This window comes from Bactrocera oleae, chromosome 3, assembly GCF_042242935.1.
Source record: "Bactrocera oleae isolate idBacOlea1 chromosome 3, idBacOlea1, whole genome shotgun sequence".
In the NCBI taxonomy this organism is placed as follows: Eukaryota; Metazoa; Arthropoda; class Insecta; order Diptera; family Tephritidae; genus Bactrocera; species Bactrocera oleae.
This window is the reverse complement of record NC_091537.1, coordinates 81,797,692-81,825,344: the sequence shown is the minus strand read 5'-3', so window position 1 is coordinate 81,825,344 and position 27,653 is coordinate 81,797,692. Positions and strand designations below refer to the sequence as shown.

The 27,653-nt window shown below is 35.1% G+C and overlaps 1 protein-coding gene across 1 annotated transcript in view; it reads left to right on the top strand.

Moving 5' to 3' along the window:
- The window catches only part of Sema1a (semaphorin 1a), a 427,795-nt gene that overhangs the window by 250,848 nt on the left and 149,294 nt on the right, over positions 1 to 27,653 (top strand). The window contains 1 exon segment of the mRNA XM_070107025.1: positions 2,925 to 3,021. Within this exon segment, the coding sequence (XP_069963126.1) occupies positions 2,925 to 3,021 (97 nt within the window).

Genomic DNA, 27,653 nt, shown 5'->3' with positions numbered 1-27,653 from the left:
AATAAAAATCATAGAAAAGTCTGCAAAAAAACAAAAACAAAAGCAACTATAAAAGCGAACATGTCCTCCTACAGCGCTAAGTTTCCTACGCGTTTATTTGTTGTTGCTGTTCCAAAATGCTTATGCAGTGACCTCGCTTTTAGTGCTGCGTAGCGTCGCCGTTGCTGCCGTTATTGTAGACGTGCCACACATTTCAAGGACCATTGCGTGCACTTAACGATGTTGCCATCGATGAGTGATGATGCCAAAAAGTAATGACAAACTTCCTCAATCAGCCATTTGTTTTACTGCATACATTTATGTAGCAGTCACATGTCATAATGTATTGGTGCTGTTTGGCATAAAAAATCAACGGAAATGGTTTAGATCTTTTAAATTTATTTATAAGTTTATATGGTATTTTTATATCAATACCTCATTTTGTTATTTCTAACTTTCATATAATCAACCAAAAAGTTTTTTTTTTACCGTGAAGAGGGTATATTAAATTTTCCACGAAGTTTGTAGCCACGTACGAACTGAGCCGATTTAGCCATGTCCCTCTGTCTGTATATACACGAACTAGTTCCCAGTTTTTGAGATATCGATCTGAAATTTTGCACACACTTTCGTTTGTCTCAAAGAAGCTGCTGATTTGTTGAAACCGTCGGATTACTATAGATATAGGTGCCATACAAACTGGTCGATCAAAATCAAACTTTTGTATGGAAATCTTTATAACTCGAGAAAATATCTTTACGGAATTTTTTCAAAAAGAAATAAAACGCATATAATTTAATTTTGTGCTCAAAAATTAGATTTATTATGAAGTGAAGAATTTGGCATTATATTTTAAAAATGCTTTTGGGCAAGTGACCGACGTAGCTGACTCGAAAAAATTCCAGTCTAGAGCCATTTACGAACAATTTTTGCAGCAATTTATGATGCTCACGCCCACTTCCCATATAGCACAATTTAAAATATCATCTAATTCTTTTACATACAACATATGCACACAAAACTTTGCACAATTAATGTCTTTGAGGTATGCCATCTCGAGTCCAAAAATTGTCAAAATCAGACCATAACTGTTCAAGCGCCCACATACCGAATATGTGGACCCCAGAACGTATGGTTGACTTTTGGCTAAAATTTTCGGCCAATCTGTAAGATATATTATTGAAATTCGGGGGAAATGTTTTTTGGATAATAATATACCGCAAATGATTCGAATCGGGTCAATACTTCCCTTAGTCCCCATATACCTTATATAGATATTTTCGAACTTCCAGGTGACTTTATACCACTTACATCAGTCAATGTGGGAGTTATTTTAATAAATTTGAGAGAGCGTATTTTTCTTCTAAGAGTGTACCTTAAATAAAATTTACCCTAAGTTAAAATAGATAAATGTGTGATGTTTTAATAGAATTAAGTAGACACGTTTTCTGGAAAGTTAAAAAATTATGTTAATGGTTTGGCCCTCAATATAAATGAAATTGATCTTGGTCTTAACCTCATATTCCTAATATAATGAATTTCGATCCTTTGAATCACGTTTCTCACATCTACTCAATATATTAAATTTAGCGTCTTCGGTTGAGTTTATATCCCATATATCTCATTTGAAAATGACTTTAGTATAATTTTCGCTGACGGGAAGTAAAATATATAAAAAGACTGCAAGAGTATAAAATGTTCGTTTACTCCCGAAACCAGCCCTTTCTTACTTGTTTTAGAAACAGTTCTTTTGAAATTTGTGCACTTAGTGGATACTCGCGTTTTTTTACCCGCGATTCATTTGTTAAAAATCTAAATCTGTTGTAAAATTTATAATTTATTTCAGCTTAGGAGTTTTCCGATATTACATATCTTCTTTCTTTCGAGCTCATTTTATTTAAGTATGTAATTAAAAACCTTTTTTGAAATCTAATGTACTTTTAAGAAAAAAGATCAAGAAATTCATTTGCAATTCTCAACAGGTTTATGGAGACATTTAATATCATGCCTTGAGATTTTCAAATAATTTTTATATCTTTAGTTCATATATCACAATTATTTGCAGATCTCCAGACATGACATGAATATATTAAATTTTTCCATAAACCTGCTGAGAATTGCAGATGAATTTTTTTGATGAACGAAAAATTGTAATAATGAATTATAATGACTCATCGAGTTTTGGCATGACTTTACAATTCGTTTTTACTTTTCGCCATTCCTACATCAGCTAATCATAACAATTTGTCTGATTCTAACTGCGTGCACTTTCCTCCATCGCATGCTGTTGTCTAACAATACTTAATGAGCTGCTGCGGCAACAATGCGTTCTAAAATATAAAAATAGAAAGTTATCTCTCTGCTTCCGACACACTCAGTGTCACAAGTGCGCCTTCCTACACCTGCAGCAGCGGCATCATTATTATACCTACAAACTTGTGACTTTTCAGCCATTAAATTGCGCCCCATTGTCAGGCAATTCATGCGACAGCTTCGGCCCCTCCGCAACGCCTTACCTACGGCCTTTTATTCGTGCGTATTGTGTCAACTATTACTTTACCTACATCAAAGAGATACTTCAGCTGCGACCATTGCTGTAATGTCCGATATTTGTAGCATGCCACCCTGTGCTACCGCTCAGTGTGGGCGAAAGTATAGTGCTCCTTCCGGTGGCCTGTGGCGTCACCATTGTGCGCCTTTGCATCGGGCGTTGCAGTGTGCTATGCTGTAGTGTATGGCTTTTGTTAAATTTAAATTGCCTAATTAAGCAGTGCGCTTGTTGGTGTTCACTCTCTCCATTTCACTCTCTCTATCTCTCTACATTTCTTTCACTGGCTCTGTATTTTTATATACACACTTCATTATGTAAATACTATATTATCTTTGCTATACTAATTTGCTATGCTGTTTTTGCTAATTTTTTCACTTTCTCCTTTTATCTGCAGGTCCTGAAGATGTGCTAAAATTTCTCGGAAACGAAAGTGTCGTGGATCATTTTAAGCTTGTCACGAAGGATGGCAACAGCCTGCTCGTCGGTGCCAGGTGAGTGCCATCAGCCAACATTTATATTATATGTAGCGTATATATGAGAACCGTTATATATATATATATATACTTGTATATACATACATACGTGCGCTGTGTGTGTCAAGTGTTGCCTGTGCTGTATGGCGCTTGAGTGCGCCAAGTGTCGCCGCGGCAACACAAAAATGGGTTAACAAAGGTGTCCGCATGGCAGACACAGTTCAAAAAGTATATATATGTAAATATATAAAATATAGTGAGTGCGCAAAACTGTAATATAAAGACATAGAACAGGAAGACACTTGAAAGTAGCAGCAGCAGCATAGCGCAACCGGGTCCGGCTGATGCTGCCCTGTCCTGCCAGCAGTCTCACAGGTCGCTACAAGTCCGGAACTTGCGACTGTTGCTTGTCAAAGCAGTTGCTGGCTCACACGTACATATAATTTATATACACACTCATACATCTAGCGACAACAAGCAGCAGTCACCTGTAACTTTACTGCCCTCTCACTACCCTCTCCTACTGCGTTCCCGCCTGCGCTGCATCTTGCGCCCGTTCGCTTGAGTTTCGCAGGCACTATTGTGTTTTAGTTGTTTTTGTACTTGTTAGGGGTAGCGTGAATTTCCATTTTGTATGTGTCTTCTTGCCATTTTTTTTATAATACCCGCTCTATACTTTGGTGTTGACAGTAGCAGTTACCGTCGTAGACCGGTGTCCTCGCTGGCTTCGTGTGAGTTAGCCGCCCGAGTGGGTTGCCAAAAGTTGCCCAATATTGGCTTTTTATACCCTAAACAGGGCTTATAAAGTTTTCCACGAAGTTTTTACAGAAAGAAAAGATGGAGGATAAAATATATCTTCATATATATAATTGATAAGCGTGACGAATTGAGTCAATTTAGCCATGCCCATCTTTCTGTCTGTTTTGGAGATATCAATCTGAAATTCTGCATTAAATATTGACCAAGGCAACAGTACTTCCAACAAATTTTTCAGATCGGACCACTATATCATGTAGCTGCCATACAAACTAACCAACCAAAACCAAGTTCTTGTATGAAAAACTGTTTTATTTGACGAGAGATTTTTAGGAAATTTGGCATGAATTATTGTCAAAGACAACGCCATAATCTGCCGAATACATTGTTCAGATCGAAGCACTATAGCACATATTTGCCATACAAAGTAACCAATAAAAATAATGTTCTTCTATAAAAAGTTTTCTATTTGTGAAGGATATAATAGCTTCGGTGCAACCGAAGTTAAAATTTTTCCCCATTTTTTTATTGTTTTTTCTTTTTACCTCCGTCCGTTGTCATCTTTGTTGCCATTGGAGAAATGTCAACGCAACGGGTTGGCAGTTGCTCTGTGTTGTCGCAATTTTTCTTTGTTTACTTCGTTGTTGTAACTTTTCTCTTTCGTTGTTATTGTTGTGCTTGTTGTTCTATTTATTGTTTGCTTTTACTTGTTCGGCCTGTCCAAGCGCTGTTATGAAAGTTTCAAAGCGAAAATTATGCAGCTTCTCAAGTGTCGCTATACTTGCCACATATATAAGTGCTTACATATATAAGCATACATATGTATATATATACATACACAACTATGGTACGCATATATATAAATATAACTCTCAAAAGTCGCCAGCGTCTGCTTGACACAGCTACTGGCAACACAGTGTCCGGTTGTGCACCTCAGATATGCCTATATACCTATGTGTATATATAAAAATATATACATTAGCAAGTAATAATTTGTATACATATGTACATATAAGAATATATAATATATACATGTATATTTTCACACCCACTCTCTCTATTCTCGAACATAACCTCAAACTCCACACAGTTGCACTTGGCAGTTGGCATGTCCGCATAGCATAGCATTGCACAGCATAGCATAGATTTTGTAATATTTAATTGCATTCAGAGAACTGAAAACAGAAAATTGAAATTTGAAAAGTTAGCAATGTTAACGCAAAAAGTTGCACATTATTTCAATTCCTCGCTCTTTTTTCATTGCTCCATTTTCAAAATGTTTCTGCGTTTTGCAGTTATTTCTTTTATGTCTGTGCAAACAAGCTGTGTTTTTATATTGTTTATGTATGTGTGTGTGTGTGTGTGTGTGTGAGCGCTTATGGTTTTGAGGTAATTTCCTGGAAGCAAGAAAGTTCATTTCCAATGGGCAAAGTGCTTATTTGTGCGCAGGCGGCGGCAAAGGGCAAAGCAAAACGAATTCTATTTAATAAATAGTATTGCAAAACAATATTGACTAGTGTACTTTTATGTTTATAGGCAAGTATTGAACATTAGATACGTATGTATATACGTCACTGCATATTTTCTAACTTGATGCGTGGAAAAAAATTCGGGATCTCGAAAAATGAATTCAAAAATCAAAAAGTTTTAATAATATTATAAAAATCGTACTTGCAACAAGAAAACAAATATACATACATTCGGTATCCTGTTTTATTGTTGATTTTCGGGATTCGGAATTTTGTTAGTTGGCGATATATATGTATATGCTTTTGAAAGTTTGGGGTTTTTAGTACAAGATGCTATATTTCGAGACAATTATTTATATTCGGGATCTCAAAATTATTCGGATTAGTGGTATCACGTGCAAGAATAGTCTTCAATTTCAATTTGTTTGAAACGATGTCTAATAATCTATAAAAATATATATTTTAAATTATTTTTTAAAAAATATATACTTAATGAAATTCGGGATCCCGAAAAATCCCGAAAAATTTTCGGGACTAAAAATTTAAAACTGTATACTTTTTTTTATAAAGAAGTATGCTATTTGATAGCATTCAAAGATCGAGTATATATCTTATTACTCGTCTTTACAAAATATATAGGCGTTAACCAATTTTTTTCAATCAAGCAGGTATAGAGAATCGTGCGATAAAAGGATTTAACGTTAAAACTATAAGGTAGACTATATGGTTTCCGCCAAAGAAACATGGTTATTATAATATATTAAGGCCTTAACTTAGGCCGAAATTTTGGAAATAAATTTATATTATATATTTTTGAACCATTTCTTTAAGTTTATAAATCTGCATTAAAATTTTTTGCAATGCTTGTTAGTGCTTTTTCTATTACTTTAACCCACTTCTCCTTGAATTACTTGCAATAATAATGACAGATTGTATTGATTTTGTGATAATTTTCAATTAACTCGGTATCCCGAATGAAAATTTTCGGGATTGATTCACTTTTTTCAATTATTGTTTATATATTGGAAATATAACGGTATGGATACAAAATCATTTATTTAATTTAATATATCGATATTCTGATTTTCTCAACACCTATATACATATGTATGTACATACATACATACAAACACGTATGTACATACATACATACATATGTACGTATGTATGTTTGTTTATTTGTTATGTAACACACTTTTCCTCGTTAAATGCAATATTTATCTCAGTTTAAGTTATTTTCGAGATTATTTTGATTTTTCGATTCGGGATCCCAAATAAAAACATTCGGGATTTTTTTGCTTTTTTCTATCATTACTATATATTACAAAACAAATGACAATACAAGTGTTTTAAAAATATTTGCGCACTAATTCTTTACCTCGGGATCCCGAATAAAAAAATGGGGATTAATTCAATTTTTTTCATTACTTTTTACATATAAATAAACAAGTGCCAATACAGGTACATATTTCCACACGTATTCTTAATTTCTTTCATATATATTAACATATACATCTAGATATGTTGTTATTGTTGCTATTTTTAGAGCACTATTGTATGCACTTCCTTCACAACTATGTTTTTGATTATTTAACTTAAAGACCGCAAGCAATCCAATATTTGAGCAAAATAAATAGAAATATGTATTTCCATAGGCGAAGTGCCATACAACCGCTACGCAGCAGCCAATGTCCACATCGCTAAATGCACACTAACACACTTACACGCACCTATACCTTTTTGCCATTATTTGTTGCGGCATTGCCATTTTGTACCTCAATGTGCAACAGTAAATACGCACAATATTTTTTTGTTGGTTTTCAAAAACAAAAATAGCAACATTTTGAAGGAATGTCACACATGTGGCGTATGCGGGCAGAAAAACAGCGCACAAAGTGTATTAGTTTGTGTGGGTATATGTGTGTGTGTAAAAATCGCTTGGCGACTGCATCGACACATCGACTAAATAGTTCTTTTCATATATGTATGTATATACATTCCCACAAATATATAGTACACATGCCTATAAGTATGCTTCTTCGCTTGTTGTTGCTGGTTGTGTGTGTGTGTGTCCAAAGCGTTGCGCTGAGATAAGGTTGACGTGAAACGAATTGAAATGCAATAATAATGGTGTTGCACAAATGAAATTGCTTGACATGAACAAGCGCAGCTTTTTAGCACACACTCAAACACGCATACACACACGCGCAAACGCTTGAAGGCAACGTTCCAAACAGCGGTGCCAAGCAAGCGACCACATGCGCACACAAGGCAAAACGACACGGCAACAACGTGGTGGCATGCAATGTGCACACATTTGGTTGCTTAGTTGGTGCCACCTGCGACATGAGACAACAACAACAATAACAACAAACAATTCTGAAAGCGCTTGTTGATGCTGTGGCGGCAGCGGTTTGCGGTACAGCGAGTTCGCGTTGTGTTTTGTGTGCGCTTACCAAGAACGGAAATGTAAGCAATGCATGAACATGCGCATATATGTGTGTATTTTTATACGCAGCGTCGAAAAAACTGGGGAGTGTAGAATTTTTTCTAACATCGCACACACACATCAACAAAAAAAAATCAGAATACATGAAATCTTTTGAACAGATTTTCGTTTTGGCAACGTGACAGTAATGAATGTTGACCTGATTTCAGTCGAGTGACGCTGCTTATGCGCTCGCAAAAAAGTTCCCAGTTGAAAGCACCGAAAAAAATCACATTTTAAGTGGAACTTGCAACTTGGTTATTAGAAGCAAAGACGTTGAAATGTCGACGCACGCTGCTGATATGTATCTTTTCGCAAATAAGCCAACTGTGTACGATTCCCATTTGGCCCGAAGTTTGTCTAAATAGTGGTTATCATCGCTAGCGCAAGTGTACTTAAGACCACATTTACCTGCTGCTGATGGGCCTTTTGCTCGTTCGCCCCACAAAATAAGAGTGCATGCTTGCATTGCATTGCAGTAATGAGTTGCATACTTTTGGGGTTCTTTGCTGCCCTGCTCAAAAAGTTTGGCTGAAGTTGCTGCTGTCGCTTTGAGCATTGAAAGTTTCTGAAGGAAATTGGTATTTACACGAAATTTATTTAGAAAATGCCTGTATATTGTGTCAAAAAAGCTGTTATCGGAGAAAAAACGAATCTATTTAGACAAAAATGTGCTTTTGTCTTCGAGATTTCACTATTCAAGTTTCAAATAAACTCTGGTTAACCTACCTCTTGATCTCTTTTTTCTGATTTAAGAGCCTTATGGCTCCTCTGATTAGTAGAGACTTCACTAAGCCTAACCTCAGCAAAAAGCTCAGTGCTCATGAATATATATAAACAACTTGGCCTTTAAATTCAACTAAAATATTGATTTATTTCGATATTTGCAAATTGTGCATTTGGTACTACTCGGGCCAGCCCAAACCACTGCTAATTTAACACTTTGCCATATATTTGAAATTACTCTAAAAATACTTTGATTACTTTGCAGGTCAGTTTTGTATTATTCGAAGAACTATTTACCTTTAGAAAGCTCCTGTCTAATTAATCCTACAATCTTTTATGTCTTACTTAAACGACTAAAAGCTTCTTATAATATATTATCAGAGAATATTGACTCTACGTGTTGTATATATCCAAGCTTGAGAATTATGTTTTAAACAAATCACGAAAACTCCAGAAATTTAATTTCGGGATCCCGAAAAAAATGATTCGAGATTCGCAATACCAAAGTAGAAACGAGTTTTTACAAAGGATTCAATATTAAAGAATTTTTTGAAAATTCCGAAAATAAAATTTCGAAATCCCGATTCAAAAACTTTGCTACTGGAAAATTCAAAGTGTAAATAGCCTCTAATCTCCGTTCAGGCTTAACTGTGAATTTCTTCATACTACAACAATTATGAATAAAAAGCTTGGGTTTTAAAAATATTACGAAAATGCCATAAATTTAATTTCGGGATCCCGAATGAAATAATTCGGCATTCACAATTCTGAAGTCGAAACGAGCTTTTGCAAAGGTTCTCAAATGAAAGCTTTTTATAAAAATCCCAAAACTTAATTTGGTAATCCCGATCTAACTAATGAAAAACTAACTTCATTACGGGAATATTCATTGTGTAAATGAGTTTTTAATTGAAATATGATTGTTGAGGTGTTGGTATCACTACCACTAAAATGTCGTAAATTTAATTTTGGTTTCCCGAAGAAAACAATTCAAGACACGCAATTTCAATGTAGAAACGAGTTTTTGTTAAGATTCCACAACGAAAGTATTTTATGAAAATCCTGAAAATTAAATTTCGAAATCTTGCTGGGAATACCGAATAAAATAATCGAGGATTCGCAATGCCAATCTAGAAATGAGTTTTTGCAAAGGATCCAAATAATTGCAAACTTTAGTCTATATTACTCCGAAAATTAAATTTTGAAATCCCGATCTAACTACTAACAAACTAAGTTCGCTATTTTTAAGCTTGTTTAAATTTATCAGCGCACCAAAGTTTCAACATATGTTTGAACACAGGTTTCTATAACAACATAATCCAAGGGTTGGGGTATCTGAATATTAGCAAAAAAAGTTGAAATAAATTCAACTATGCCCCACTCTATTTGCTACATCAACCCTCCTTGAATCCATAACCTAATTTCTTCAATTTGTTGTCCTGCCGCCTAAAGATATGCTTATCTAAAGATCACACAATAAAAAAAGCACCAGTAGTGTGTTCGAGCATAATTTGTTGCCACAAATGTCAGCGTATGCGCCGCCCACCTGTCGCCCCACACACACACACACAGACACGAGCCCTTTTAAGTAAAGTCTGCGCCTGTCACTGTGTGACGCTGTAGAGTGGCTCTCGAAACGCCCTTACTGTGGCATACTTTTCGGCTCGCCAACATGGGTGACAATATCGAACGCAACAACAACAACAAAAAAACGAAAAGCAAACACTAAAAACGAATATGGTGCTTTCGAACAAAGCTGGCGTAGAGAAGTGTGTGGAAAAACTATGCACTTCCAAACTGGGAGAGAAGCCAAAAAGTGTTGGCCCAAAAAGCTGAAGGAGAAAAGTTTAATATACCAGTAGGAGATTGGCCATAGCTACACAAGATTTGGACTGACAAAATTGCAATATTTTCTTTGGCAGCTGGTTATAAGTATGTAGTGCCGTTTTTGTTGAAATTATTTTTATTCACTGAACAGGTTATATATATTAAGTTTGCCATGAAGTCAAAAACCCTTTAAGGTGTAGATGTATATAAATTATCAGCGCCACGAGCGAAGTCGATTTAGCCAAGTTCGTCTGTCTGTACGTTTGTACACGCGCGGCTCTCAGCTTTTTAAAATATCGGTCTGAAATTTCGCATACGTTCGTTTTTTCTCATGGAACTGCTTCTTTGCGAGAATAACCGATATCGGAACGATAGTATATTGCTGTCATACAAACTGTTCGATTAAAGTCAAAGTCTTGTATGGAATTCTTTTTTATTTGACAAGATATATGCACAAGTTATTAAACGAAACAACATTACTCTCTTTGAAGAAATTGTTCAGATCGGATAACTATAGCATATAGCTGCCATACAAACTGACCGATTAAAATCTGACAATCTCTTGTACCTCACATCCCGCTTACAGTAATTTTCTTTATATAAATATAAAACCAGTTGCGTTAGTTTCTCAAAGCTGTTTTAATTTCCGCAATTATTTTTGGCTTTCACACACAAATCATTATTTTTTATTTCCCAATTTCTTTCCACTTAATCTTCTCGCATTTAAAATATCCCTAAACTTGTTTTTAAATCTATTTTTATGCACCCAATTAAATAAAAACCAGTTCTACTACTAACAAGCTTTTAGCAGTTTAAATTCGACTTTTCACACACCGACACACGCAAAAGCAGCAACAAAATCTGCTGCATACGCTATCCATTTCATTCCATGGTTAATTCAACACATTTCACCCAGTGCGCATTAACCCTACATTCATCATTGCCTTTCAGGCGCAACCCGTTTTGCTGCGAGTAAGTTTTGAAAGCGACCCTTCAAGTGTAGAGCGAAAATCCGCACTATTGTAATTTTTTGAGCTCTAATTAAACGCTAAATCACGTCTCTCCCCTACAGCATTCTTCCACTGACACTCATTAATTCTGGCAACCCCTCTACCACCAGCGCGCATTCGGCTGTGCTAAGTGAAATGCGCGTAATGCACACGTAGCCAAAAAGTATGCAACATTGCTGCTCGCCTTTTTTTTTGTTGCTTTTGAATCGCGCTTTACTTTCTCTATTGCTGATAGGAGGGAGTGCGATGCTGGAGTCAGCGCACGATTTGAAGTTTGGTTTACACTTCAGCGCGTTAACTGCTTCGTTGTTGTTTTTAGCGTACTCTGCGCTTGTGGTAGCGGTCGTTGTTCGCCGTTATAGCTTTCGTTGCATTAGAAGCGGCGTTGTTTTCACCGTTTACATTGCCTACCTTGTATTCACTGCTGCCACATTAACGACATATAACGGTATTGTATGTGCGTGGTTGTTAGTTTTGTTGCAATTCACTGTCTGTGGTTTTTACAGTCAAGAATTTTGCGGTTGTCATGATTATTCCACGACTTCCTATAGTTATGGAGGGATAAGTTTGACTTTTGATATTAGTGGCTAATTGATAAAGTGTAGCACCATTACTGTTATCTCACTAGCTATTCAATCCTTGCAGTGTTTTTGTTAAGCTCACTTTTTCTTTGCGTAAACTGAGGGTTGCAGATTTATTGATACCGTGAGGGAGCTTGTTGTTGTTGTTGTAACGGCAGAATTCTGCCGAGCTTACAAACCGTGGCTGGATAAAAATCCAGGTCCGTTCCGTTTACGTAGACGCGACTGTCGTGTGAACGGTCTGGAGGGAGCTTCTTCTTCTTTGGCTTTTAAACGGTAGCCTGGTCTGGGTCCATGGTCCATGTCACAGTAGAGCTCATATTGATTGTGGTTCCATCTCCTTCGATACTCATCGCTTACGTGAAACACTGCAACAACTTTGCGGAGAACATAATTGGGCCCTATCCCATCTCCCTACTTAGTAGAGTAATATTAGACAAACTCAGACCATAATCCAATTTTTTTTTTCTTTCGAATATGTCTTTTAAAAAATTTAGTTTTTAAAATAGTTTAATTTAATGAAAACAGCTTTTGCTCAAATGTGTTCGATAAGAAATTCTGTGATTTTGTTTTTATTGTTTTTAGATATTATTGCAGCCAGATCAATTATCACGTTTTTATTTTTTTTAATTTTTCATACAAAGTTTCCCCTCTTTTTGTAAGACCTCGTTCAAGTCAAAGTCTTCATCGTGCAATACACCTAAGACATCGTATTACCATGTAAAAGTCAAAGCTGTCATCATATTTTTCGCATGAAATATAGTGTTTCTACCTAAGCTTTGAACGAAGCTTTCACTTATCAACATTTTTCGTTGAAGTAAAGCTTACATCATACAGTCCACATAAAATATCATATTTCTACCTAAGCATTGACTAAAGCTTTCACTTTTAAAAATTTGTGTTAAATACGGAGTTGAAGTCAAAGCTTTCATCATATTTTTTCCACATGGCATATCATATTTTTAGTTGCGCTTTAAAGAGAAATATAGTGTTTCTACCTAAGCCTTAAACTAAGCTTTCACTTGTCAAAGTTCTTTTTCAATTACCTTGTTCAAGTTAAAGCTTTCATCATAATTTTCACATGGAATATCTTATCTCTAGACTAAAATTTTCACTTTTTGCTTAAGTTTATTAACTCTTTGTTTGTTAGCGACGCTTTCACCAAAGCTTACACTTTTTACAGTTTTTTGCTTTTGATACTTTTTAATGCTTGTTTGCGTGCGAAGCTTTTAATGCAGCTTTCACTTTTTATAGCCTTTTGCTTTAGATTATTTAAAATATTTGTTTGCTAGTGCAGCTTTTACACAAATACTCACTTTTTACGGCTATTTTTCATTTGCCTCATTGAATTTAATGCTTTCGTCGTAGCTTCCGCTTTTATTTTGAGTTCTATTGCATATAAATATTCATAATAAAGCAATCTTATCATTCGCATTGTCCCAATTTATGTATATACAATATTTCAGTATTTATAAGTTTTTGTGGAGCAAACTTCTTTCTCTATACCAAAAATATTTGGCATCTTCTGCTATGAAAGCAAATTCGTAGTGAATTGTGAATTTCAACGAAAATTATTGAACCTTTAACTTCAACCCAACCGTTCACAGCTAATTGCCTGATTGAATGATTTGTGCTCTTTCAACTCTTGCATAATTTGGGTTAACAAACTTTTTCTCATGAAATACGTGTATGGTATGAAGAATGTATGTGTAAGCTTTGCCACTTGAGGTTACTTTGCAACAAAATTTTCAATTCAATGACTTTTAACTCTTTACAATAATTAATAATTTTTTTTTTTTTTGTATTTTTTGTTGCTGCATACATATTTCGAAAGGGTACAGCATAATTGATTATGTATGTATAATGTATATAAAGTTTTATTAAATTTTTAATTATGAATAAAGTATGCAAGAATAAACCGCACACAGCTATCTGCGCAAACTTCAAAGCAATCGATAAAGGCGAAAAATATACTAGTTCTAAGTATTTGAGAATCTTTCCTTTACTTAAGCCGGCTGCTCGCCTACTTGGCTGCGATAATTCAGCGTTATCGTGATTACAGCGGTTTCTAGATATATACAAGGTACATTGAAAGTACATACTCGTACATACATGCATACGACTATATACATACATACATATAGTTATACTTAGAAAAGACGTCGACTGCCGCATAAAAGACCACAAGCATACTGCGGTTGCCTGTGTTGTCGCTAGCGTCGACTTAATTGGAAGATCTCAACTATGTTAAGGGTGAGCGCAAGAAATTATGGGACCTAATATACATATTTATATATGCTATATACATACATATAAATTTTATATATTTTATTAATAAATGCCATTGCTGGTTTCACTTTAATAAATTTTTGCACTTTGAAGTTCGAAGTTTAAATATCTGTGTAAAACCGAGCCGCCAAGTCACACACACACACACACACATATACAAATACAAATTTTTGTTTGAAATTTATGTGTTGACCGCAGGCTATGCGCTCTACAAAGGCGTGTACAAACAACGGCAGAGCAGCAGACATAAATTCACACAAACACACACGTACACACTATAGTACATGCGAAATGTGCACTCGTCTTCGCCGCTTTTTGTTGCTTTTGTTTCTGCTTAAACACTTTGCAGTGCTATATGTTAACCTAATTTTTAAACGTCGCCTGCATTTCCATTTCCGTCTGAGCAGAACGCTTAAGAAATGTACACAAATACACATACACACAAAGATACCTACAATGACGTCGCCTGAGTGTAACGGCTTGACTCGACTTAACAACATGTATAGACTCTTAAGTCTGTTTGGTAAAGCATATATTAAGGCGTTGCCAACGCGGCAAATGTACAAAGACATTGCAAAAGCGATAAGTGTAATATAAAGTATCAAAGCACAGCAATGTTTAAGAATGTGTGTGTACCTGTGTGTGACAGCGTTGAAATGTGCTGCATGTTTGTGGAGGTTGATGAAAAATACACTAGGTAGTGTAATTTTGTTTAGCCCAAGAGCAATTGTTGGCAAATTACAGCTGTAGACAGTAGTTGAAATATGATGATAAATAGGTGAAAATCATAAAAAAAAGTAATTTTCATTCGTTCATTTCTGGAAATTTCGCGTGATTTTGCTTTAAAACTTAATTTAAAGAAAATAATTGTATAACCTTTTTTCGACACAGTGTGTTCTATTTCAAAACTTGTGTATATAACTATATAAAATATATATATGTATATGCCTTTAAGCTTTTTTTTAAATTATATTGATAAAGCTTTCTTTATAGGGTAGTAAGCTACCTCCATACATTCCATATGTCTTAATAATTCATAAATGGATTTTAGCTATTTACTCGATATCGTTTGAGCTTTCGTTAATTCTACAAAATAGAGGAGCTTAATAAAAAGCACAGCGAAAACAACTAATTTACAAATTTTCTCGAAAATATTATTTATCAATTAAAACATATACTTACCATATGTACATATGTATATAGACACTCAAATTAACGCTCCAAAATAATAAACTTATACGCCTAAATATTTTAAAAACTGAAAAAAAAAATATCTTCCTCGACACTTTCTTATAAACTTAAAAGCTCTTTTCGATTGAGCTTTTTGTGCAAACTTTAAGATTTTGATGCGTTGTTGTATACCGACGTATATTTAGATAATACTGAAAAAAATTAAACATAATATATGCCACGAAACTTTTTTATTTTAAACTTAAATCTGAAACTCTTTTCTAGTGAGCTTTTTCTGTAACTTTAAGCTTTTGACGTTTTGTTGTGTATATTTAATTTGGTAAATTAGTACCCTTGGAAAAATATTAACCTATCCTCCTAGCTTTTTCATAAATTGAAAAAGCTTTTTTGAAATAAATGTTTAGTGTTTTTCCATCTGTTCTATTTTTTTTAGAAATTGTAGCACACTCTTTCAAAGATTTCTTGGAGTTTTGGAAAACACTGAACTGGATATGCCTTTATTGTTTTATCAAAAACGCCAATGGTACTGTAAAAACTAAATTTAGCTTCGAGAAAGTTCCAACAATTTTTTTCAAAATCCTTTTCACAAAATCTACAAGACGTTTGTATACGCTATTAATTATAAGATCTCCTTATGAGAAATTAGACTTCTGTAAACAGAGCTTTTGAGCTTTTTTACGAAATGTATTTTAACAGCTGTCATTCTAAAGATTGTTTTAACGTTTTTACGAAATATTTCGCGTAAAAGTAACAAGCTGTTTAAATTTGTTTTTGTGCGATGAAAAATTGGAATTCTATAAACAAAGCTTTCAAGATTTTTGGGAAAGTTATTTAACAGCTCGTATTGAATTGTGACTTCTTGATAACTTTGGTGGTTGCGCTGATATACTGGTTAGTAGTGCCCACTATCGCTCCGGTAGAGCTAAGTTTATTGACTTCTCCAGAAAAACTAACAAAGCTTTTAAGCTTATCGAGCCTTTTTGCTGCATAGTTTTTTTTTTAAGAAGGTAACATTTAAATAATCGTCTTGTAATCGTTTGGCAACCATTTTGGTTGGTGTATTATCATAGTTAGGCGTACTAACTATCATGCAAGTTGGACTTGGGCACAATTTCACTTCACGTTATATATCAGAAAATATGGTCCATTATTGTTAGGCTCTGGAAAGGTAGCGACAAACCTCTATCAAATTTCAATCAATTTCGCTGGAAAAGAATTATAAAAATAAGAATGCTAGTTAGTATGAACTTTCTAAACTGTCATATTCTCGACCAAAAGTCATAAAGAACTGATAAGCTCCTAAGCAGTAAATGTTTAAATTAAAGAACTACTGCAGATTGAACAATACATTAATATGAGCTTCTAATAAATATTTTTAGATATTTTGACAACAACAGTCGTCTCTAAATTAGCCACAGAACAGAAAAGCTAATTGTGCAATCCATTTCATTTGGAAATTTTCAAGACAAATTCCTGTTGTCTATTTACATAAGTTCCTACAGATTTTCCTCGAAAATTGGTTTCTGAATTCGTTAGAGTTTTCAATTCGTTCTGTTTTCAAATCAATTTCTTTACTCTCAAAGGCTAATTTCAGATATTTTCTAGATCTCGAACTGAGCTGAAATTACTGGAAAAACGTAGAGCTGAATTATCACCATTCACGCCAGTGTTACTACGCTAATATAGTAAAAAAATCCAGAAACAAAAAGATATAATAATGTTAATTGAGATTTCTCAACCACTCAACTACCTTAGCCCACAAATATCGCGTTCTTTCGTAACTCAAGAACAATCATTCTTGGTAATTATGGTTTCACTTACTGCTCACACCAAAGCAATTTCATCTAATATGGCGGTTGGTGGTCTCGTCTTGCGCCACATTAAAACGAACAAGCGAAACAACAACAACAACACTGTGCAACAACATTGCTGTTGCAGAAATACGCGCACTTGCCAAAGGATTCTACTTGAAAGTCATTACTTTAACGGCAATGTTCCAGCACAACAGTTAGGTTAGAGGCTAAATCGCGAACGAGACAGCGCGGATGGATATCTGTGGCACATCGGTCAAAGGTTGGCAAATGCGCAACGGAATCTCGTGCTGTTTATGTGTAGCGCACTTGTATAAACGTACAACAACAACAAAAACAACGAACACGACGAACACTAAAAGAGTGGAATTAAGTACATTTTGCAAAAAGCTTTTGTATTGGGGTTGGCTTGTGATTTGCATAAGTGACAGCTTGAAGGGTTTTAAATGGCTGGCAGATGGGCGAAACGCGGCGTACGACGAATGTCGGATGGTTGGCGAGCGGCGGTTGTTAAGTGAGCTCGGGTTGAATGTTGCATTAAAATTTCGAAACGAGGTGTAAAAGGCTTTGCCGCGCGCATATAACGATACTGCTAGTATAGCGTAGGCGAAAATACGCAGCTGAGCGAGGTGGTGTGGTGGGGTTTGGTATTTGGAGGCAATAAAATGGCAACAAGCATTATTGTGCGAGGATTGTATTGTTTCGCACCGGTGTCGTGAAAGACAACACTTTAAACAAATTCGCTATTTTGCTGGCTGCGAGCGAAGCAATGCAGAAGAGACGCAAAGGCTCACATAACAAACAAATATTTCACAGGGTTTATGTCAAGTGTGGCAGTGACTGAGAAGAGCGTTTTCGTAGATGTTGTAATCATATGCTACTCAATTTTAGTGGATTCTGGGCCTACTCGGTTGAACTTATCTTCTTCTACTTTTAGTTTATTATTTTTCCTTACTTCCTCGATAGACTTTTTTATGTTGAATGAAAAGTTTCTAATCTAAAAGCGTAGTTCCTTCTTTCTGTATGTCTTTTTCTAATACATCTTTGGAGGCTTAATGGACTCTCTTCTCTATATACTCTCTCTTTTTGTACTCTACTTGCTACAACTAGCCAATACCACAACAGACAGCTTTTTTTCTAGCGTATCTGGATCCACTCCGTTCCGTTCCACGAAAGTTTTTGAGCTGACTTGAAAACAGGTATTTACACACACCACCTAGACCCGGACTAACAAGAGAAAAATAAAATGTTTATGTATAATATTTTAACATAATACAAATCTTTATTAGCCTTAAGAGAGCCTCCCAAACACAAGCAAGCCAACGCTTCATGTAATTTTCCGTTGTTATAAGCCTCTGCCGTGATGGCCTTTAGTGCCTTCCGCTAATGACTTTTTATGGCTTAAATGGACTCATGGCGCGTTCTTTGATGCGGATTTTTGCGTTTCGATAACAGAAAATAATTACAGGGAACCAAATCTGGCGTCTACGTTGGCTGAGCGATGACTCTCGTTTCGTGTTTGGTCAAAAAGTTAGACACAATCATGCTAGCATGTGACGGTGTATTATTGCGGTATTATTTTTTTTGCCCATAAATCCGGTCGTTCACAAAAAATGTATGCACTTAAACGACTCAAAACAAGCTAAGTAGTGCTCCTTACTGACCGTTTGACCCTGTGGAACATATTCATGATGAACCTCACCTTGATTTTCACCTACTTTATCGTTTTTTTTTTTGTCGGTTTCGGGTCATTTTTGAAGCGCCATTAGCTACATTGTTCGACAGTTTGATCGTGATATTCATATACGGTCGACTCGTGACCGGTAAGCATGCTGAATGTAGTTTCCTCAGCTACGTAGTCAAGCATCTCTTTTGTTATACCTACTCGACGGCGTTTTTGCAAAAGTTTTAAGTTTTTTTCTGATAATACTTGGTCTAATTATTACAACCCGCAATTTACCTTTTATTTTTTTTATCTTTCGTATCTAATAGTAAATTTGTTTAGTCCTCAGTATGAACTATGACCTTGCACTTAATTTACGCCAAAGTTATGCTACAAAAATTAACAAATATGAGTCCTTTTTCCTTTATTAGTCTCATAATGAGTTAATGAGATGTCTGACAACAAAGTTTGATTCTAAAGCTCATAAAACTCATATCTAAATCGACATTTACAAAATTATTGTAGTTTAAGACAGTGTACAAAAATAATTCGATACTGACAGTTGTACACGTTATTTTACAGAAAGGCAGCTATTTAGTGGTTACCGAACCTCTACTCGATGCCTGTTTACATTCTTATCTAACTTAAGTTCATTGCTTTAGCAATTCTACAATTTGTCATTGACCTTTCGGTAAATGAATAAAAAAACATAAATAACGAACAAATGATATGGTCAACAGAACAGGCAGCAAACGGAGCGCTTAAGTAAATTCATATTACAGAATTAGGGTGGACCTTAGCTGTTTGGATAAACTTTTTCCGAGAAGTATAATAGAACTCATCTCATAGTTTTATTATTTTAGTCGAAGTTATCATACATGTGATTACATTTTGAACTTGATTGAAGATGGTTAATGTCTGTCGCTCAGAGGGAGCAGATTTAGATTTATCTTCAAAAGCTCAATCGATTTTCTATATCTTAATGTTGTCGATTATTTATTATAAATATATTATGAGACATATAATAGCGTGAACCTTCAGTGAGTAAAGAAATATTTTCCATATTTTTCATTGCTCTCTAATGTTTTAACGAAGTTATCACTTAGATGTATAAATTTTGAACTAGAGTGAAGACAGTGAAGGCGTGTCGCATCTATGCAAGTTAAGATTTCTCTTCAAAAACTCAACAGATTTTCTCTACTCTCTTGTTATTGTTGGAACATTGATCAGTTTTATATTACGAATATATTTCACGAATACGAAGGAATATTTCCCACTAGTTTTTCCAAACTTCAACTTATAGTTCCATAATATTTTAGTCGAATAAGAAGTTATTTAATACTCATATAGGTTGATTGTAAAGTTTCTGCGCTCGAAATAAAACAATTCTGTTTTATGTGCTAAATATATTTTTTTATTCAATATAATCTCTCTTAACTTCAGTACATTTATTCCAATGATCCTCCATAATGACTTTCCGGCAGCTCTGCAAAATAACCGTCCACGACTGTAATATTGCTTCTTCATTCGACAAAAAACGCATTCCACGAAGGAATTGGTTTAGGTTTCTGGGAGCCAAATCTGGTGAACACGGTGGATGCTCAAGCAATTCTAACTTTAATTCGTTGAATTTTGCCATTGTTAAAACACCTTTGTGAACAGGTGCATTATCCTGATGAAAAATATTTTTTTTTGTGCTGCAAACCAGGTGTGTCGGGAACATCCAGACACTTTCTTCTTCAATATTCAGCTCTTGCTGGTTGAAGCATCTGGACAGTCATATCTTCGGCGTATCTGGCGCAATAGCCAAATTGTTATCAGCCGACTCAACAAATATGTGGTAGATCCAAAGCGCTTTGTCTATGTATATTTAGAGTAATTTCAATTTTGACCTCTATGGAACACGTCATATTTCGCAGACTAGGTTCAGGATTATACAATAAAGTCTATATTCTTTGGCAACACCAATGCCGGCGATTGTACTAAAAAAAATCTAAATTTTATTTATTTAAGAACGACCTCTTTTTCTTACACCTACCCCCTCCTTCAAACGTACTTTTATCCACATCCAACGGTAAAACTAATATAAATATTCACAAACGCATCTAAAATTACGCACAAGCTGCGACAAATTTATTTGCCACTACAAATTGGCCGCATACAAACACTACTCGTACATGTGTGCGTATATGGCACAGACATATATAATAATAACAACTTAGTTATTGCCTGAACCATTTGAAAAGTTTTATAAACTCATCTAAATTACTTAAGCGCGCTTAACTTTTTGGGGCCACCTTACGGGTGCGCGAGAAACGAAGAGAGGCGAGTAAAAGTGTAGGAGAAACGGCCTGTGTGCGTAGCTTCATATAAAGCATAACAGACACATTCACATATTTCTACATATTTTTGAGCTTATCCACACATCTATCTGACCCTCGAACTGCCGTGACATACGCCTGCGCTACGACGGCGTAGAACCACAAAACTTCTACAAATATCCCAAAAAGCAATGTGTTCTTGGCACGCTGCTTGAGAGTTTCATATTTTGTTTGAAGGCTCTCCAATGACGGCTTGCCAAATGCTTTGTGGGTGTTCTTAATAAATGAGTTGTTTGGGTGATTTGTAGTTGTAAGCAATTTAGTGCCATTATCACGTAAATTATTATTAGACAGAGACCATAAAATAGGCGCACATACGCATACGTGCGCAGGCGGGTCGGAACGGAAACACGGACCAAACAACGCACGCAATTTTCGAATTCAACATATGTGTACATATGTATGTATTTATATACTAATATCGTCTATCATATATATAAAATTATATATTTATATATAGGTATATATATGCATTTGTAAATATGTATTTTTAAGAGCTTATGCAAAAATACTGCTTCGGGCATGTGACCGTTAAGTTGGCTGTTACTGTGCATGTGAAAGTTATAAATGGCTAGAAGTGAAAAATGATGGAGGTGGGGTTCCAGGCGTGCGCAAAGGTGCCGTTAATAATGTTGTTGCTGTATTTTTGATGATTATGTTGTTTCTATTTCTGCCATTTCGGGCGAAGAGTAAATTTAGTTCGAGAAAGATACGCAGGAAGCGCAGTGGTTTCAAATCAAATAGAAATACAACCCTGCAGGAAATTGAAAAACTGAGTGAAATATATAGGTTTAGAGCCAAAAAATGGAATAATTCTCTAGTCTATCTTTAGAATAAGGATTTTGCAATACTAGCGATTAGCAATATTACTTTCAAGGTGCTATTATTTACACTATTCTTGGCTCTATTATGCACTATATCTCTCATTTGCCTAACCAGTTGTCTAACTATATGGCTGTAGAGGCCAAATGAATGACTTAAATCTATCAGTAGCCTAACCAGTTATCTATGGAGATTAAATGCATGACTTACATACATCTTTCTTTAAACAACCCTAATATCAAATTACTTCGTCGCATTATCTCGAAACTCATTCTCATATTTTCCGTGTTAACATCTGATAGCTCATACTGATATTCGTTTTCTATAATAAAATATATTACTACCTCATAGAATTTCCTCTTTATTATTTTCACAAATATTCTTCTTAGAAAATTGCTTTCAAATAGGTCTCTACTCAAAAACGAACTTAACCTCGATCCAAATACCTCTCTGTTCGTAAATCAATTTAACCTCTATTTCCTAACTCTATCACCATCGATCTATATATTTATTTATAAGTTACCGTTTGAATGTAGTACAGAGTGACTAAGACAACCCTAACCCTGTACATTTGTTCTGTTATTCACCCAACGCAAACCACAACCAACATCTCTTGAATATACTTTGAATATTCTTTTTCTTACTTCCTCTTGAAGTTTAAAACACAACTGACTTTACGAATAACCCAGCGAGAAATCTCCTCGAAGCAGGCAGTACTGATTAGGGTTTTCAATAAAATATAGCAATCCAGCAATTCCACAATTTTTTTGAAATCATGTTAAACTTAGCCTTAAGACACTTGATGCTAGGCTTCGGTTTCTAATTGTTTTGAAGGAATCCTTTCTCATAACCACGAACTTTATCATCCAACTAGAGAATTCTTTACGTCATTGTTTACTATAAATATATTTAAATATATAATAATAATGATTAATGCAGAAATAGAAATCAAGAAACGTATTATAAATATAAGAAATTGTCGTTTATCCAATATAAAACTAAACTTAAATTTTTAATTTTCTAGCGAGACAAATTTTCAAATACTGAAGAAATTATTATTTCTTAAGTTGTCTTTAAGAAATTTAATTAATCTTTCGATATCTCGGGATTTTTGGGTTATTCACAACTAACTTTTGCTTTCATTATTATTAATTAACCCCTTGAAATAAAGAAAATAGAGAATAGGCTTTCAAATTTCGGGATTAAAACGAAAAATGTTGAATATCGTTGATTCGAAGGACCTCTTGAAGTTATAAAACAATAATTAACTGGTCTCGAATTATTCACTATATACATACAGTTCACTAACAACTTTACTTAATCATGAAATTTCGGGATACAATTCGGGAATTATTTCGGGATTATCATGGATCAATTTCAATAATTCTTAGTTGATTTTAAAATTTGTATTATCCGAATTTGGATATTTGAAATATTCAATTATGTTGGTGAATACAGTATACATACGTATGTACATACTTGTATGTACATATCTACCATATATGTACATACATATAATACAGTACTACATATTTGTGTTGCGGCTATTGTATGCATGTGTGCTTATACAATTTTTTTAAATTAAGGAATTTTAATTCAGTCCCGAAATTTCGGGATTTATTTCGGGATTATCATTGATCAATTTCAATAATTGTTACTTATTTTTTTGACTGATTTTAAAAGATGTGGATTGTCAACAATTTATTTATTTTAACACATATGTTGACTGATTTAAAGAAATTTTTGGATTTAGATTCAGACGAAAAAGAATATTTTCTCAGCGGTAAATAATCATAGAATCCAAGATTTGAAATATCAGTTTATGTTGCTAAATATACATAGTAGCTCTTTAACGAACTCCACATAGTTATGTTACTGTAAATATGTGATATTTGTTTTAATATATGTATTTCTACAAAATCCCGATTTTTCGAGATTTACAGCGGGATTTTCATATTTCAATTAAATTAATTTTAACTTATTTGTAGCTGATTTTATATGAAGTATAAACCGAATGTATATAAACACAGACAACTTTAATATTTTCATAATCCCGAAATCCTATTTAAAATACGAGATAACCGGTTATGTTGATAAACAAAATATCTCTTTATGAAACCAATCATCTCTTTATGGGCTCTGAAATCAAAAATTTCTTCATTGCATCACAAATTTCTCGCAAGGTTCACTCTCTATGCTACACAGAGTTACTTCAACGACATATTCCCTACTAAACATACATGTAATGAGTATAATTTTATTGTACGCATAAAACATGTGAAGCACTTTTCCGCTGCCTTTGGTGTAAGCCATCATCATGTCGACGCCGAATGGTCCGCGTGTTGACGTTGAAGTTGACGCTAAATTCACTTTATAAGCGCATTTGTATGCGAGCGAACGCGTCAATAGTCCTCAAACGTTCTTACAAGCGCAGAATATTGCACGACCAGCACTTACGTGATTAATGGATTTTTAACAAGTTCCATACACGCAGAAAGTCAAGCGAAAATGTGAACTGAAGAATATGTGACATGATGCAGCAAGTTGCGCCGACAAAGGCAAGAGCAAAGGCTGTGACATAAGGGCTAGCGACAGGTGGGGGAAGCCGAGCGCAAAAAGTCGAAAAGTTGATGTGACATAGGCAATGGCTAAACTTTTCTGACAGGCGAAATAGGCATAGACGAAACACAGGCAAATTATGACAGCTGTTAACCCGCAATGTGTATGTGTATTGCTGTGTATGTAAGTATTACACTGTGTGAAGCTATAGCTGTAGGCGACTAGCCGACAATATGGACGCCACAACAATAATGGCATTTTAAGACTTTGGCTGCATGAAATCACTCAAACGAAAATACATATGTGTGCGCAAAGAGCGGTGGGAGGCTACAAAAAATTATGGCTTCGACACGCATTTCGCTTGTAGCATGTAGCATAGACGACAGTCTGATGATGACGTTGAGCCTAAACCAATGCTGGAGCGAGTGCCACGCGCCTGTAAGTGGGAGGAAGTGAAAGGAAAGCCAAGAATGGTCTGAGGTATGAACTTATTAAATTTAATTATGCCAAGGTTGAACATAGGCGACGAATGGCATACACTCCAGCGAAACTGCAGAGCGAAAAATTGGTTATGGCAAGGGGCTAAAGAAACCAGAAAGGAGACAAAAATACACGAAAATTAAATTAGGCAAGGAAAGTGTGGAAAAAACCCCATGGGTAATGTGCCTGAAATTAACAGGCTGCAAAAAATCAATCACTTAATGTACCGGCAAAAGCTCTGGAAAATGTTGTAGAATACACTAGACCCTGTCTCACTTTTACGTTACCCGTGTAGTGCAAAAAAAAAAAATAAATAATGTCATGCGCTTGTGTTTGCCATCGACCAATTAGCTTGCTGTGCCGAAGTTTCTTTACTTTCACACACTCACCGGCACACAAGCGCAGGCACGCATGTTGCCACATTTCTTCTACATCATCCAAAAATTCGATGGAAAACGCACTGCATGCAAATTGCTTTGCTTGTTCTTGTGTTTTTTTGTTTCGTTTTTGACCGACAGTTGAATTGGCAAAGTGTTGCTACTGGGACGTAGTACGCGCCAAAGCTGTCAGTATGCGACAAATGTCAGGCAATAACACCTGACCGGCTAACTGTATGTCAGTACCTGTGACTAGCTGCCTGACTGTTGAGCAGCTTTACGCTTTTCTTCCTCTTATACGCACACGGCATGGAAAGTTTGACGGAATTTTACAGTTAGCTATTAAAATTTTGACAGTTGGCAAGCGTCAGGCAGGCAGTTGACAGTTAGCAGTTTTGACATTTCGGTTGCCAAAGTTCAACTCGAGTGACAATGTAATGCGTGCGTGTTTGGCATATGAGGGAGTTGCCACATTTTTCACATTGTTTCGAGAAACTATGAAGAAGATGAAACTGTATCTAGAATAATAGTTCTTAACCCAATTGTTCTTTTCTCTCTTTACTTTCTGGAATCTTTTAGTGGCGCTTAGAACTTATAATCCCTTTCCAGAAGAAATATTTTATACCTGTATGTGCAAAAAATTATTGACGGCTTATTAACTAGACACAATTTCTTTAAACAAAAGTTATGGCATATTTTTTAAGTACTGGTCTAAACCCTTGTTGATTTTCCAACATCACTTTTTGATTACTTCAATTCTTATTTTATTGATTCGTAATAAATTTCAGTATTATTCCTTTCCAGTTATACTTATAGTACTAAAATATTTCTGATTCGATTTATAACTTCCTCCGAAACTCTAAGTTGCTTTCGTAAACTTCATTATGCTTCTCCAAGAGCTTGTTTGATCAGTAGTTCTCTATAATACTTTAAATTTAACGTAGAAAATCGAGAATGACATAGAGCTCTCATATTATTTAATAGACTTCTTTTTGCTTCTTTGAACGGTTGCTAGCTCAGTGGTTTATAGCACTAGTAGTCTTCGATGATGCTTTGTTGTCAATATAGTGTAGTTTCCGGTAGCCTCGTAGAGAATAGGAGAAGCTGGTAGCTTATTACGTCGCAATCTGTGATCGCAAATAAATAAATTTATTCTCAGAAGTACCTGAGAGCAAAGAAAATATTCGAGACAAGGTTCCATTTCGTGCGACATCGATTTCTGTATGTTCCCTGTTGCTGTGATTTTTGCATTAGACTTTTTTTTAAATAAAATAAGTTTATAAGTTAATTTTTATCGATACATGCTTGTTATCACGATATTTGAGTTTCACAATACGACTCAGAGCTCTTAGTTTCTACTATTGACAACGGTTTTTTTTTTTTTTGGCTAAGAACCTTATACTTTAGAGAGTGGACCCTAAACAGCTTACGAACCTACTAAGTTGAACTCGTACAACTTTAAAGAACCTTTTTTGACGTCTTGTTTCTGTACCCTAAACATTGTCACTACGCTATTCTCCACAAGTCTATCTCTCTCTCTGTCTCTCTCTTTGGAAGATATCTCCGTGGCACACCAATCAGCCGTGACACGAACACACAGTGACTTTTACGTGAGTGTGACAAGTTGAAAATGACAATCGAGAGCAATGACGGCCACTATAGCGTCTGTGCAGACAAAATATTTTAGAATGCTACACAAGTAGATGCAGCCGCATGTACAACAGAAAACAAGTATAGGCAAAACTTTGACAGTCAGTCGAGGAATCGCAAGCAAAAAAATGCGAATAGGCTTGGGGATGCAGCGAATTTGAGTGCCGATGCAGCTCAATCGAAGTGGACGCAAATTGGCTTATTGCAAAAGTCAAAAACCTAAATCCACGCGCCTCGCACGCATCGACAAATTTGCAAAGGCAGCCAACAATACAAACGATTGCATGGCATTGCGCCGCCTAGAACAGTGGACTGGAATTCAGATAAATTGAGTGAAAAATTCGCAGAATGCTTTGTTGGACATCAGATCGAAAAAGAAGGTAGATAAGAATATCTGCTATAGTTGAAGCGTATAAATTAGTATGATTAGTCTCGACTAAGCAATACAGACTAAATAAAGTATATTTTGATTAATAGAGTTAAGTTTGTGTTAATTAAAATCAGATTTGTCATTTCGACTAAGAATTAGAGACTTGACTAATTTAACATTGATTAGCTGAGATTAGTTTG